Below are 15,073 nucleotides of genomic sequence, written 5' to 3'. Positions count from 1 at the left end.
GTCACCCAGGCTGGAGTGCAATGGCGAGATCAGCTCACTGCAATCTCTGCTTCCTGGGTTCAAACGATTCTCCTGCCTCAGCCTCGCGAATAGCTGGGATTACAGGCGCGTGCCCTCATGCCTGGCTAATTTTTTATATTTTTAGTAGAGACGGGGTTTCACCATGTTGGCCAGGCTGGTCTCGAACTCCGGACCTCAGGTGATCCGCCCACCTTGACTTCTCAAGGTCTGGGATTACAGGCGTGAGCCACCGCCCTGGTCTCCCTCTCTGCTATTTAAAAAAAAAAAAAAAAAATGCTGGCCGGGCGCTTGTAATCCCAGCTACTCGGGAAGCTGAGGTAAGAGAATCGCTAGAGCCCTGGGGGTGGAGGTCGCTGAGCCGAGATCGCGCCATGGCACTCCAGCCTGGGCGACAGAGTGAGACTCTGTCTCAAAAAAAAAAAAAAAAAAAGCTTAGTAACAATACTTTGTAAAGTTAAAAAAAAATCTTATGTTTTACGTTTAGATGCATGAGTATAAACTGTATGAAATAATGTAACTTAAAATAATGTAACTCAGTGAGCAGTTTACTGACTAGGAAAAAGTTCCCTTCCTTGAAACCACATGGCACACCTCTGGCCTTTCCCATGCTCAGTCCCTCCCTGTGCGGGCCACCTCTTTTTGCAGCGAAGCACTGGGCTCTGAATCTAGGTTGACGGACTCCTCTCCTCGCCTCGGCATGGAGGTGGCTTCTCTTCTCCAAGCCTTGTGCAACAAGACCCGTCCTTGTGAGGGACCAGACAAACGCCCCATGCTCAAAGTCGCTCACCCTCACCTAGTCCTCACTGCTTCCCATGGTGTGCGGAATGAAAGCGATGAGCCCAGGGAAAGCCATCGTAAACGACCATGATTGTCGTTATGAAAGCTTGTGGCAAGATAATAATGTGGTCATTTTACAACAGTAGGAACTGCCTGCAAAATCGTCTCACGTTTGTTCCCCCCTTTGAACGCTGAGTTACAATAATTTAAGTTGAAACCATGAAGAACTGCTTCTAAAATGCCAAAAAGACCAAAGATTGATTTAGTATACCTTCAGTAGTCATTTCGAAGGACGGTAATAATTTAAAAAATCCCGGTAGACTTTTCTTTTTTTTGGCCATGGTTGGAAGGGGGGTTGACCTTCAAACTTGGTGGTTTCAAGCAACGCTTAAGTGTGAATTAATATGATGTGAAGAAATAATACTAGCTTCATTAAAGGCTCCCTCCCCTGGGGCTGGGGAAAAGGCAGTCTAATCACAGCCTTTCCCCCAGCCCTAGGGGAGGGAGCCTTTAATAAGGGTCTGTGTAAACTGATGCCCAGGCAGCAGGATACGGAGAAGCATTGCTCCGACAAGTTAAGACGGAGGAAACAGCAACCCAAAGGGCAGCCCCCGAAACAAAGTTGTTCAAACAAGCCGATGCAGACGAGCGCCATGGCCCTGCTGGCGCGGATCCTAAGAGCCGGGCTGCGGCCGGCGCCCGAGCGGGGTGGGCTCCTGGGTGGCGGGGCCCCGCGGCGGCCCCAACCCGCAGGCGCACGGCTCCCGGCGGGGGCGCGGGCCGAGGACAAAGGCGCGGGGCAGCCGGGGGCGCCGCCGGCCGGGGGCCGGGCCGAGGGTCCCCGGAGCCTCGCCGCCATGCCGGGGCCGCGGACCCTCGCCAACCTGGCGGAGTTCTTCTACAGGGACGGCTTCAGCCGCATCCACGAGATCCAGGTAGCGCGCGCCGCGCCGGGAGGGAGCCAGCCCGGGCTGCTGCCCAGAGGGCTGACGGCGCGGGCGGGAGGGCGCCAGGGAGGGGAGCGGGGTGGGGGAGTCCCAGGGAGGGGCGGCGGGCAGGGCTCCCCGGGCACGGGGCGCCGCGGTGGGTGGGGGGAACTGGACGGGGTTGTCCGGTTAAGGTTCGCAGGAAGGGGCGCTGAGGAGAGGACGCCGGGAAGGCGATCCGGGGTGGAGGAGGCAGGAACCGGGAGCGGGGCGGGGGCGTTGGGGGGTGTCTCCGACAAGGGGACCCCGGAGAGGGGGAGCAGGCACAGGCAGCTGACGAACGGGGCCAGAAAGGAACGACTGGGAAGAGGCAGGGGAAATGGGTGTCTCGGGAGGTGGCGGCCGGGAGTGGTCCCCTGGAGGGGCCCCAGCAGGGATCCCTAGGGAGGAGGTTGCGGGGAGGGGAGTCAGGGATGGGGTTTCGGCAAGTGGTAGCCCGAGAGGCGGCGGGCGGTGTCTCCAGGGACGGGTCCCGGGGAGGGACCCAGGCCGGGGTTGCCTGGTTGGGGAACCTGGGGAGGGGGCGCCGCGAAGGGAAACCAGGAATGGGACTGCGGGGAGGGCACCAGGGCTGAGGACCCGGAGCAGGAGACTTGGGGAGGGGCAGCGGGCGCCTGGCGGACGCCGCCGGGGCCGGGGAGTGGAGCGCGGGCGGGACCCACGGAGCTAGGGCGGAGGGGGCTGCGCCCCGTGGCCGGCCGGAGGGGAGCGCTAGGCTCTGCGGAGCTCGGTGTCCTTCGGTAGCCGAGACCGTGTTGTATTCATTTCTAGTCCTTTTTGTATTTTGTAATGGCGGGGGGAGAGGGGACGGAGGCTCGGGGTTCCGTAGACTCCAAGCCGGAGCTGGGGTAGACACCTGGAGTTCGCGCGAGGACTGGAGGCAGGGACGCGGGAGGAACCCAGGGGTCCCAGCCACCCGCTAGGGCGTTCGGGCCGGCGAATTCCGCACGCTTCCCACCTGGAGCCTGAGTGCCGTCCTTCCCACGCCCACCTCCGTGGCACCCTTCGTGGCAGGGGCAGGGCACCCGAGTCGCAGCAGTGCCCTCCGATGCCTTTGCCCATCACCCGCCTCCCCGGGTGCCCGGCCCAGCACGCGCTGTTATTTCTGGGATGGGGGCTTTTGGCGTCTTCCGAGAACGCCCCCTTCTGCTCCCACCCAGCCCTGTCCTTCTGTCCAGAGTTCTGGTCCTTTAAGACCCTTCTCCATCGAAGCCTCTTCTACCTACCTACCTGGGTTTCAGTCATTCATTCGTTCCATCAGCCATTCAGTCAATGAACGGGACGGAGAAGCCCCAAACCTCATTAATGGAAAAACGGGCGCGCGTGGAGCAATTTTAATTCGGCCGGGAATTAAAATTGAATTTAATTTGAATGCCGGGAAGTCCCAACCGTCCCTCCTCAAGTCCGCCACACCAACCCTACACAATTCCAAACCCTCGCCCCCACCCCAATGCTTAGAGGGCTCAAAAATGATTTTCTTTGTAGAATCTGATAAGACATCAGGATGGCAACTTTCAAATACAGTAAAAAGTGTTTTCTTATTTGCTGTTGGTGGGTTCAATACAGCCTACTTTCTAAAGTGTAATTTAATATTTCTTTTATCCACCCTTACTGCTATCTGCTTTTATCCTCACACCTCACCCAGAGTTTGTTCGATGGGCCCAGGTTTCTTTGAGACGGACCCTGTTAAAGCCTGTACCCAGTCAGGATGTGTGGCAGTTTAGATGGGTATTTTCCATTCACCCGCCCTGCCGCCAGCCCTCACCCTGAGCTCAGCCCCTCCTGCCCGCCGCTCAGACATTTTCCTTCACCACACCCAGGGCCCTGGGGCACAGAGCAGAGAGTCACAACTGACTCACTTGGTGCCTTCTCACCACTCACAGACAGGACCTGGAGATTAAAGGAAATAAAGGAAAAGTTCTTTTCCTTTACTCTCCAAGTGACACTACCCCAACCCTCAAATAGGGTACTTGTGGGAACTCTCACCTTCCTGCAGCCCCTCTGAGGAATCCCAGTTTCGAACACATGATTCTAGAAAAACCCTGTCTTCCAGCTCTCCAGGTTGCTCATTGTTCTGTGACCCATCACATCCAGTTCACTTGCGCTCCCCTTGCAATCATAGAATGTTAGCTAAACAAGGCTCTTAGAATTCACCTATACAGCTCACCTCTCATTTTACAGACGGAAAAAGCTGGGTGGTTACCTAAGCGACTTGCCTAAGGTCAGGCAGCTGGTGACTGGCAGAGTAGAAACCATAATCTGGGTCACTAGATGCTGTTTAGGGTGTGGTAGAGCAGCAGGATGGCTGATACCAGGAGTGCTGCCCTCCAATACTGGCCCTCTGCAGCCACCTGTGGAGCCTTGGGCTAGTCACTTATTCTCTCTGCACCTCAGTTTTCTCATCTGTAAAGGAGATTTAGCAATCCCCATTCCTCTCGTGGGTTATGATAAGGTCAAATAAGCTTAGTGTTATGAAACTGCAATAATAACATATAATAATGATCAGGATTTCTAGAATTCTTTTCATGTGCCAGGCACAGTTTCAAGTCTTACATGAAACTGATTTCTCCATTTTTTGGGTGAGGAAACTGAGGCATAGTGGGACCTAACTTCTAAAGGTTATTCAGCTAGTAAACTGTGAGCCCAGATTCAAACTCCAGAATCTGTGCTCTTAACATCCAAGCAAACTCTAAGTACTGTGCCTGACTATATAGTCCCATGACCCACCACCGGAAAGTGATGAAAACTGTCTGTATCATTTCTACCTCCAGTTCGCTTGTGCAGATTGTACCCAACTCAGTAGCTGGATTTGCTTGAGGAGTGGCCCATTTCCCAGTAGTTCTTGTTACCAGTCATTCCGTCAGTGGGCCCCTTTAGAGACCTGAACTCTTTGCGGGCCACTTATTTATTAGGCAGAAGTGATTCCTTGAAGATGGACTCATTCCAGTTTAGTCTGAGTGTCTTCATTTTCAGGTCTGCAGAAGGAGTGAGTAAAAGAGTAGAGAAATGACAGTGCTCCTACCCTGTTTCTGAGATTGAGAGTTGGAGTGGTAAGAAAACTGGGCTGATAGCCAAGAGAGTCTTAGTAACTTTCCCCAGCCCAGCCCTGTCTGTGTTATGCTGAGCCATGTTAGAGGCTCATTGCTTTGTGTTTTAATTGAATAATTTAGTCCATTTACATTTATTGTGATTTCTTTTTATGGAGGGGGTAACAGCTTTCTTAAGATATAATTAACATACCATATAATTCATCCATTTAAAGTGTGCAAAAATCACCACAGTCAACTTGTAGAACATTTTCACGACCTCAAAAAGAAATCTCATATCCATCAGCTATCACCCCCAACTCCTATTCCCCCTGCTTTAGGCAACCATCAAGCTACTTTCTGTATTTATAGATTGATTTATTTTGGACATGTCATATAAATGGAATCATGTAATATGTGGTCTTTTATGGGTGGTTTCTTTCACTTGAAACATTTCAGTATAATGTTTTTAAGGTTCACCCATGTTGTAGCATGTATCAGTACCTCATTCTTTTTATGGACAAATAATATTGCAGTGTATGACTATACCACATTTTACTTATCCATTCATCAGTTCATAGACATTTGGATTGTTTCCACCTCTTAGCCATAATGAATAATGTTGCTATGAACTTTTGTGTGTAAGGTTTTGTGTAGACATGTGTTTTCATTTCTCTTGGATATGTATCTAGGAGTGGAACTGTTGGGTAAAATAGTAATTCTACATTTAACCTTTTGAAGAACTGCCAGACTGTTTTCCAGAGTGTCTGCACCATTTTACATCCCCATCAGTATTGTAAGAGGGTTCTGATTTTTCTACATTCCTGTCAACATTTGTTACTACTTGTCCTTTTGATTATGGCCATTCTAGTGGGTGTGAAGTGCTATCTCTCCCTGATGACTAAGGATGTTGAGCATATTTTCATGTGCTTATTTACCATTTGTATATCTTCTTTGGAGATATGTCCATTGAAATCCTTTGCCCAGTTTTTAATTGCATTCTTTTCTCTCTCCTTCCTTCCTTCTTTCCTCCCTCCCTTCCTTCCTTCCTCTACTGATTTGTAAGTTTTTATATATTCTAGGTACAAGTCCCTTATCAGATATGTGCTCTGCAAATATTTTCTCCATCCGAAGGGTTGTTTTTGCTTTCTTTTTTTAAATTTTATTTTTATTTTTTAATGAGACAGGGTCTTGCTATGTTGCACAGGCTGGGCTCAAGCAATCCACCTGCCTTGGCCTCCCAGAGTGCTAGGATTACATGCATGAGCCATCGTGCCCGGCCTTGTTTTCACTTTCTTAATAGTGTTCTTTGAAGCATAAAAGTTTTAAATTTTGATGAAGTCCAATTATCAATTTTTTTCTTTTGTTAGTTGTACTTTAGGGATCATATCTTAAGACATTATACCAAACCCAAGGTCATGAAGATTTACCCTTATGTTTTCTTCTAAGAGTCTATAGTTTTAGCATTTACATTTAGATCTTTGTGATAATTTTTTATATGGTGTGAGAGAAAGGTATAAATTGATTCTTTGCTTGTGGCTATTCAGTTGTCCCTGTGCCATTTGTTTAAGAGACTATTAAATCCTTTTCCTATTGAATTATCTTGGTACTCTTGATGAAAATCAGTTGACCATAGGTATTTGGGTCTTAATTATAAGCCAATGATTATGCCATTACTGCACTGTCTTGGTTACTGTAGCTTTGTACTAAGTTTTTTTTTTCTTTATTTCCTCTAACAAAAACCAGAACAAAACAAAAAACGGATACATGTGCAGAAAGTGCAGGTTTGTTACACAGGTGTACATGCACCATGGTGGTAGCTGCACCTATTGACCCATCTAAGTTTCCTCCCCTCAACCCCTACCCCAACAGGCCCTGGTGTGTGTTATTCCCCTCTCTGTGTTCTTGTGTTCTCATTATTCAACTCCCACTTATGAGTAAGAACATGCAGTGTTTGGTTTTCTGTTCCTGTGTTAGTTTGCTGAGGATGATGGCTTCCAGCTTCATCCATGTCCCTGCAAAGGACATGATCTCTTTCCTTTTTATGGCTACATAGCATTCCATGGTGTATATGTACCACATTTTCTTTATCCAGTCTATCATTGATGGGCATTTGGGTTGGTTCCATGTCTTTGCTATTGTAAGTAGTGCTGCTGTAAAAATATGTGTGCATGTGTTTTTATAGTAGAATGATTTATATTCCTTTGGGTATATATCCAGTAATGGGATTGCTAGGTCAAATGGTGTTTCTGGTTCTAGATCCTTGAGGAATTGCCATACTGTCTTCCACAATGGTTGAACTAATTTATATTCCCAAAAACAGTGTAAAAGTGTTTCAGTTTCTCCACAACCTTGCCAGCATCTATTCCTGACTTTTTAATAATCACCATTCTGACTGGTGTGAGATGGTATCTCATTGTAGTTTTGATTTGCATTTCTCTGATGATCAGTGATGTTGAGCTTTTTTTCATATGTTTTTTGGCTACATAAACGTCTTCTTTTGAATAGTGTTTGTTCGTATCCTTTGCCCACTTTTCGATGGGACTGTTTGTTTTTTTCCTGTAAATTTGTTCAATTTCCTTGTAAATTCCAGCTATTAGACCTTTGTCAGATGGGTAGATTGCAAAAACTTTCTCCCGTTCTGTAGGTTGCCTGTTCACTCTGATGATAATTTTTTTTTTGCTGTGCAGGAGCTCTTTAATTAGATTCCAGTTGTCATTTTGGCTTTTGTTGCAATTGCTTTTGGTGTCTTTGTCATGAAATCTTTGCCGATGCCTATGTGTGAATGGTATTGCCTAGGTTTTCTTCTAGGGTTTTTATGGTTTGGGGTTTTACATTTGAGTCTTTAATTCATCTTGAGTTAATTTTTGTATGAGGTGTAGGGAAGGGGTCCAGTTTCAGTTTTATGCATATGGTTAGCCGGTTTTCCCAGCACCATATATTAAATAGGAGTTCCTTTCCCCATTGCTTGTTTTTGTCAGGTTTGTCAAAGAGCAGATGGTTGTAGATGTGTGGTGTTATTTCTGAGGTCTCTGTTCTGCTCCATTGGTCTATATGTCTGTTTTGGTACCAGTACCATGCTGTTTTGGTTACTGTAGCCTTATAGTATAGTTTAAAGTCAGGTATCATGATGCTTCCAGCTTTGTTCTTTTTGCTTAGAATTGTCTTGGCTATATGGGGTCTTCGATTCCATAAGAAATTCAAAGAATTTTTTTCTAATTCTGTGAAGAATGTCAGTGGTGGTTTGATGGGAATAGCATTGAATCTATAAATTACTTTAGGCAGTATGGCTATTTTCACGATATGGATTCTTCCTCTGCATAAGGATAGAATGTTTCCATTTGTTTGTGTCCTCTCTTATTTTCTTGAGCAGTGATTTGTGGTTCTCCCTGAAGAGGTCCTTCACATTCCTTGTTAGTTGTATTCCTAGATATTTTATTCTCTTTGTAGTGATTGTGAATGGGAGTTCATTCATGATTTGGCTCTCCGCTTGCCTGTTGCTGGTGTAAAGGAATGCTTGTGATTTTTGCACATTGATTTTATATACTGAGACTTTGCTGAAGTTGCTTATCAGCTCAAGAAGTTTTTGGGCTGAGATAATGGGGTTTTCTAAATATACAATAATGTCATGTGCAAACAGAGATAACTTGATTTCCTCTCTTCCTATTTGAATACCCTTTATTTCTTTCTCTTGTCTGATTGCCCTGGTCAGAACTTCCAATACTATGTTGAATAGGAGTGGTAAGAAAGGGCATCCTTGTCTTGAAGCAGTTTTCAAAGGGAATGCTTCCAGCTTTTGTCCATTCAATATGATATTGTCTGTGGGTTTATCATAAATAGCTCTTATTATATTGAGATATGTTCCATCAGTACCTAGTTTATTGAGATTTTTTAACATGAAGGGATGTTGAATTTTATCAAAGGCCTTTCCCGCATCTATTGAGATAATTATGTAATTTTTGTCCTTGGTTCTGTTTATGTGATGGACTATGTTTATTGATTTGTGTATGTTAAACCAGCCTTGCATCCCAGGGATGAAGCTGGCTTGATCGTGGTGGATAAGATTTTTGATGTGCTGCTGAATTCGGTTTGCCAGTATTTTACGGAAGACTTTTGCATCGATGTTCATCAGGGATATTGGCCTGAAGTTTTCTTTTTTTGCTGTGTCTCTTCTTGGTTTTGGTATCAAGATGATTCTGGCTTCATAAAATGAGTTAGGGAGGAGTCCCTCCTTGTCAATTGTTTGGAATAGTTTCAGAAGGAACGGTACCAGCTCCTCTTTGTATTTCTGGTAGAATTTAGCTGTGAATCCATCTAGTCCTGGGCTTTTCTTGGTTGGTAGACTATTAATTATTGCCTCAATTTCAGAGCTTGCTATTGGTCTATTCAGGTATTAAATTTCTTCCTGGTTTAGTCTTGGTAGGGTGTATGCATCCCGGAATTTATCCATTTCTTCTAGATTTTCTAGTTTATTTACATAGAGGTGTTTATAGTATTCTCTGATGGTAGTTTGTGTTTCTGTGGGGTCAGTGGTGATACCCCCTTTATCAGTTTTTTATTGTGTCTATTTGATTCTTCTCTCTCTCCTTCTTTATTAGTCTAGCTAGTAGTCTATTTTGTTAATTTTTTCCAAAAATCGGTTCCTGGATTCATTGATTTTTTTTTTGGAGGGTTGTTCATGTCTCTATCTCCTTCAATTTTTCTCTGATCTTAGTTATTTCTTGTCTGCTGCTAGCTTTTAGATTAGTTAGCTCTTGCCTCTTTAGTTCTTTTAATTGTGATGTTAGGGTGTCAATTTGAGGTCTTTCTAGCTTTTTGATTTGGGCATTTAGTGCTATAAATTTTCCTCTTAACACTGCTTTAGCTGTATCCCAGATATTCTGGTACGTTGTCTCTTTGCTCTCATTGGTTTCAAAGAGCTTCTTGATTTCTGCCTTAATTTCATTATTTACTCAGGAGTCATTCAGGAGCAGGTTGTTCAATTTCCATGAAATCGTGTGCCTTTTTTTTTTTTTTTTGAGACGGAGTCTTGCTCGCTCTGTTACCCAGGCTGGAGTGCAGTGGCCGGATCTCAGCTCACTGCAAGTTCCGCCTCCCGGGTTTACGCCATTCTCCTGCCTCAGCCTCCCTAGTAGCTGGGACTACAGGAGCCCACCACCTTGCCCGGCTAGGTTTTTTTTTTTTTTTTTTGTATTTTTTTAGTAGAGACGGGATTTCACCGGGTTAGCCAGGATGGTCTCAATCTCCTGACCTCGTGATCCGCCGGTCTCGGCCTCCCAAAGTGCTGGGATTACAGGCTTGAGCCACCGCGCCCGGCCTAATCGTGTGCTTTTGAGTGAGTTTCTTAATCCTGAGATCGAATTTCATTGCATTGTGGTCAGAGTGTTATGATTTCAGTTCTTTTGTACTTGCTGAGGAGTTTATGTGGTACCCACCTTCTGAAGTGTACTTCCGTCAGTTCGTCCATCTGATCCTCCATTTAGTTCTGTGCTCTTGATGGAGAGACATTGTGATTATTTGGAGGAGAAGAGGCACTGAGGTCTTTTGGGTTTTCAGCATTTTTTTGTTGATTCTTTCTTATCTCCGTGAGTTTGTCTAGTTTCAGTCTTGAGGCTGCTGACCCTTGCATGGGGGTTTTGTGGGGGCCTTTTTGTTGTTGTTGTTATCGACGCTGTTGTTGTCACTTTCTGTTTGTTTTTCTTTCAATAGTCGGGTCCCTCTTCTGTAGGGCGGCTGCAGTTTGCAGGGGGTTCACTTCAGGCCCTATTCATCTGATTCGCTCCTGTGCCTGGAGAGATCACTCAAGGAGGCTGGAGAGCAGCAATGATGGGTGTCTGTTCCTTCTTCTGGGACCTCTGACCTCAAGGGGTACCAACCTGATGCCAGTAGGATTGCTCCTGTATAGGGTGTCTGACAACCCCTATTGGAGGTTCTCATCTAGTTGGATGGCATGGGGAGCAGGACCCATTTAATGAAGCACTTTGTCCCTTGGTGGAGAGGGTGTGTTTTGCTGGGGGGAAACCCACTAGTCTGGGCTGCCTGGATTCCTCAGAACTACTTGGAGAAGAGGATAAGTCTGCTGGTCCGCAGAGACTGTGGCCACCCCTTCCCCCAGGGGCTCAGGCCTAGGGAGATCAGGGTTCTGTCCCTGAGCCTTTGGCTGGAATTGTTGGAGATCCTGTTGGGAATTCCCCACCACTGAGGAGAAGGACGGATCAGGGTTAGACTTGAAGAGGCACTCTAGCTGCCGACTGCCACAGCTGGTGTGTTCAGCTGTGGAGATAAGTCTTGGGACCAGGCCGTTCAAACTCCCTGGCTCCAGCAAAGGAAAAGTGCAGCCTGGAGCTATAGAAATGGGCACCACCCTTCCCCCACCCAGGGAGCTTAGGCTGTTAGGCAGTTGTGAGTCCCAGTGCAGGCTGCTGCCCCTCCCCCAAGGAGCTCAAATGGCTCAGACAGCAGGCAGCTGCAGCTGGTGCTGGTCGCCCCTCCCCTAGGGAGTTCAGTAGGCTTAAGCAGATTCCAGCTGAGAGGCTGCAGGAATCTGTGCATACCAGGGTTGGGACGCTTGGCCCCGGTGGCATGGGTTCAGAGAGTGGGATCTTCCGATCTATGGGTTGCACAGTTCTGTGGAAAAAGCACAGTTTCCCCAGCTGGGTAGCCCGCTCACTCACCACTTCCCTTGGCTGTGGGGAGGGGGTTCCCCTTCCCGTGTGGCTCTCAGGTGGGCCACCATACTACTGTTCTTCCTTCTCTCCGTGGGTTATGCCAGCCTTCTAGTCAATTTTGAGGAGACAGCTTGGATACCCTGGCTACCAGTGAAGGATTCACATGCTTATTAAGGTTTTTTTTGGGAGTCTGTGAGCACCACTGCTTCTAGTTGGCCATCTTGGCCCCTCTCCCATAGTACTAAGTCTTGAAACAGGAAATTGGGGGTCCACCAGCTTTTTTCTCTTTTCAAGATTGTTTAGGCTATTCTGGGTCTGTTGCATTTTCATATGAATTTCAGGATCAGCTTATCAGTTTCTACAAAGAAGCCCACTGGAATTATGACAGGGATTGCTCTGAATCTATGTACACTTTGAGGTGTATTTCTATTTCAACAATATTAAGTCTTCCGATCCATGAACATGGGATGTCTTGCCATTTGTCCATTTGTTTCATGTCTTGCCATTTCTTTCAGACTTCTTTAAACAATGTTTTGTAGATTCCTTTAAATAATGTTTTGTAGATTTCTTTAAATAATGTTCTGTAGATTTCTTTAGAGAGTGTTTTGTAGTTTTCAGAGTATAGGTTTTACACTTCTGTTACATTTATTTCTAAGAATTTTATTTATTTATTTATTTTTTGTGACAGTCTTGCTCTGTCACCCAGGCCCTAGAGCGGTGGTACAATCTTCACTCACTGCAACCTCCACCTCCCGAGCTCACATGATCCTCCCACCTCAGCCTCCTGAGCAGTTGGGACTACAGGCTCACACTGCTGTCTCACTAATTTTTGTATATATATGTTTTTTTTTTGAGATAGAGTTTCTCTCTTGTCACCCAGGGTGGAGTGCAATGGTGCGGTCTTGTGGCTCACTGCAACCTCCGCCTCCTGGGTTCAAGCGATTCTACTGCCTCAGCCTCCCAGTAGCTGGGATTACAGGCGCACACCACCATGCCTGGCTAATTTTCGTATTTTTAGTAGAGATGGGGTTTCACCATGTTAGCTAGGCTGGTCTCAAACTCTTGACCTCAGGTGGTCCACTCGTCTTGGCCTCCCAAAGTGCTGAGAGTACAGGCATGAGCCTCTGCACCCAGTCATGTATTTTTTTTACAGACAGAATTTTGCCATATTGCCCAACCTGATCTCGAACTCCTATGCTCAAGCAATCCACCCACCTAAGCCTCCCAAAAGTGCTGGGATTACAGACAGGCATGAGCCACTGCAGCTGGTCAAGTACTTTATTCTTTTTGATGCTATTGTAAATTGAATTGCTTTTTAAATTTCATTTTGGATTGTTCGCTGCTAGTGTATAGAAATGCAATTTATTTTTGTATATTGATTTTGTGTCCTATTGAACTTGTTTATTAGTTCTAATAGTTTTTTAGTAGGTTCCTTAGGATTTTCTATATGTGAGATCATGTCTTCTGCCAACAGAGAGAGCCTGAGTTCTTCCTTTCCAATCCAGATGACTTTTCCTTCGTTTTCTTGCTGGGAGTCGGTTTTAGAGGCTCGTTACAGATTGTCCACGGAAGGGGCTCGTTACAGATTGTCCACGGAGGGCTTGCTCCGCAGAGTTGGCTTGGTACTGCTTAGGTAGAGTTGTTGGGCCCATGGGAAGGTGCTGGCAGACAGGGTCCTGTGTGCTCTGGACGTTTGTCTTTTATAATGACATTTCTCTCTTGTTGCTTCACACAGCTAAGGTAGTTTTAAAAACATATCCCTAAAGAATAAGAAAACTTCCACGATCATGCCTGTAATCCCAGGACTTTGGGAGGCTTGAGGCCAAGAGTTCAAGACCAGCCTGGCAACATTGAGAGACTCCTGTCTCTATAAAAAATAAAAAATTAGCTGGGCGTGGAGGTGTGCACCTGCAGTCCTAGCTACTTGGGAGGCCAAGGTGGGAGGATCGCCGGGGCCCAGGAGTTGGAGGCTGCAGTGAGCTATGTTCATGCCACTGCACTCCAGCCTGGGCAACAGAGCAAGACCATGTCTCTAAAAACAAACAAACAAAAACAACAAAAAAGAGATGGTTGTGTGAAAACATGTTTATCTCAGCAATATGTAAATTACTGCTCTGATTCAGTTCTGTATTAGACAGCACTTCCCTCTGCCCCAATTTTCTGCTCCTATAGCACACAGGGATGTTTATGTTAAAGGTATATCATACCTATGTATTTTTTCCTTTTTCGATTTCTCCATGGTATTGCAGCAGAAGCACACACAGGAATATGGAAAAATCTTCAAGTCTCACTTTGGTCCTCAGTTTGTAGTATCTATTGCAGACCGCGATATGGTGGCTCAGGTGCTCCGGGCGGAGGGCGCTGCGCCCCAGAGAGCCAACATGGAGTCCTGGCGGGAGTACCGAGACTTGCGGGGGAGAGCCACCGGGCTCATCTCGGCGTGAGTATGTGGGCCCGGGCTGAGTCAGGGGCTGCAGGGGGAGCTCAGGGGGAGGCCCCCTCCTCCAAAGCTGGGTTCCTAAAATCCAGCTCTTAGGAAAGCACAGAACTCCCCCCCCCCCCCCCCGCAATGGAATGATATCTGACAGTCTCCTTGTGTGATCTCGCAGACACAGGAGCCCTGCTGGGTTTTCTCGCTCCTCCTCCGTGCCAAGTTGTCGCGTCAGGAGCCAGGAGGGGAGAAGCTGGCTCCGTGGTGGGCAGAGCTCTTCGGAAGCAGTGCTTCGTGGTGTCCATTCAGTGATAACCGAGGCAGACAAAGCTCACAGCGCCCTTGTCTGTGCACAGGGGAGGGAGGTGGTCACTATTTCAGGAAAATCCCTTTGAGGAGGAGCTCAGAACCTCCAGCCTTGGTCGCCACGTGGTGATTTTCCTGTCTCTTAGCAGACTGTGATTATTCATTTTGAACGAGCGTCACCAACACCTCTGTGCCTTGCAAGAGATCATGGCCCGCGGCCAGGCAGGGAGGCCCAGGTGCAGATGCCCCGGTCCAAATCCCCATGGAGTGGGGCTTCTGTTTGCAGCTCTTCTGATATCTATGTCCTTATACATAAAGTGGGGAGAAATACAGCCACCAATTTCTCAAGTAAGATAAATAAGAATCGTGACCAGATGTCAGCAGGGTCCCTTAATTTCCATCCTGAGGGAATAATTAAACAGCTCCTCCTGGATGTTCAGGCCTAGAGGGGCCCCAAGGCTGAGGCAGAATCTCTCTGCTGTCTGCCCCGTTAGCTGCAGGCTCAGGAGCCTGTGTGGGTGCCTGGACCCCTCTTCGGCTGAGATGGAGTGAGGCAGTGCTGGTGACCTCAGCACAGTGGACAGCAAAGGGAAGGGCAGTGCCCAGGCCCAGGAGCCTGGCTGTCTTAGCTTGGGTCCCCCAAAGCCCATCATCTGGAGGCGAGGCTTTGAGTGCAAGCGGTCTCCTTGGGAATGGGAAGCAGGACACGGGTGGGAGGGAAGCCATGCAGAGGTGTGGAGGTGTGGGTGACGCTTGTGGGTACTTGAGGCTCAGTTCTGTCACCACCCTCTGAGAAACTGCAGAACCTTCCTCAGACCTCCAGGGATTCCTTCAGCGTCCTGCCTTCACTGGGAGGGC

At 47.2% G+C, this 15,073-nt stretch overlaps 1 protein-coding gene across 2 annotated transcripts in view; it reads left to right on the top strand.

Annotated features, from left to right (window-relative positions):
• Positions 1-1,451: 1,451 nt before the first annotated feature.
• LOC117095437 (cytochrome P450 27C1) overlaps positions 1,452-15,073 on the top strand; it is a 29,602-nt gene continuing 15,980 nt past the window's right edge. Inside the window, exons 1-2 of one of the 2 annotated variants that reach the window (XM_033232147.1) lie at positions 1,452-1,733; positions 13,728-13,918. In XM_033232147.1, coding sequence (XP_033088038.1) covers positions 1,452-1,733; positions 13,728-13,918 — 473 coding nt within the window. The remainder of the gene's footprint in view (positions 1,734-13,727; positions 13,919-15,073) is intronic. The other variant, XM_033232148.1, reaches the window with a different exon arrangement.

The sequence above is a fragment of the Trachypithecus francoisi genome, unplaced genomic scaffold (assembly GCF_009764315.1).
Source record: "Trachypithecus francoisi isolate TF-2019V2 unplaced genomic scaffold, Tfra_2.0 Lachesis_group13, whole genome shotgun sequence".
Taxonomy (NCBI): Eukaryota; Metazoa; Chordata; class Mammalia; order Primates; family Cercopithecidae; genus Trachypithecus; species Trachypithecus francoisi.
Note: the sequence above shows the minus strand (reverse complement) of the source record. Positions and strands in the feature narration are given on the sequence as shown.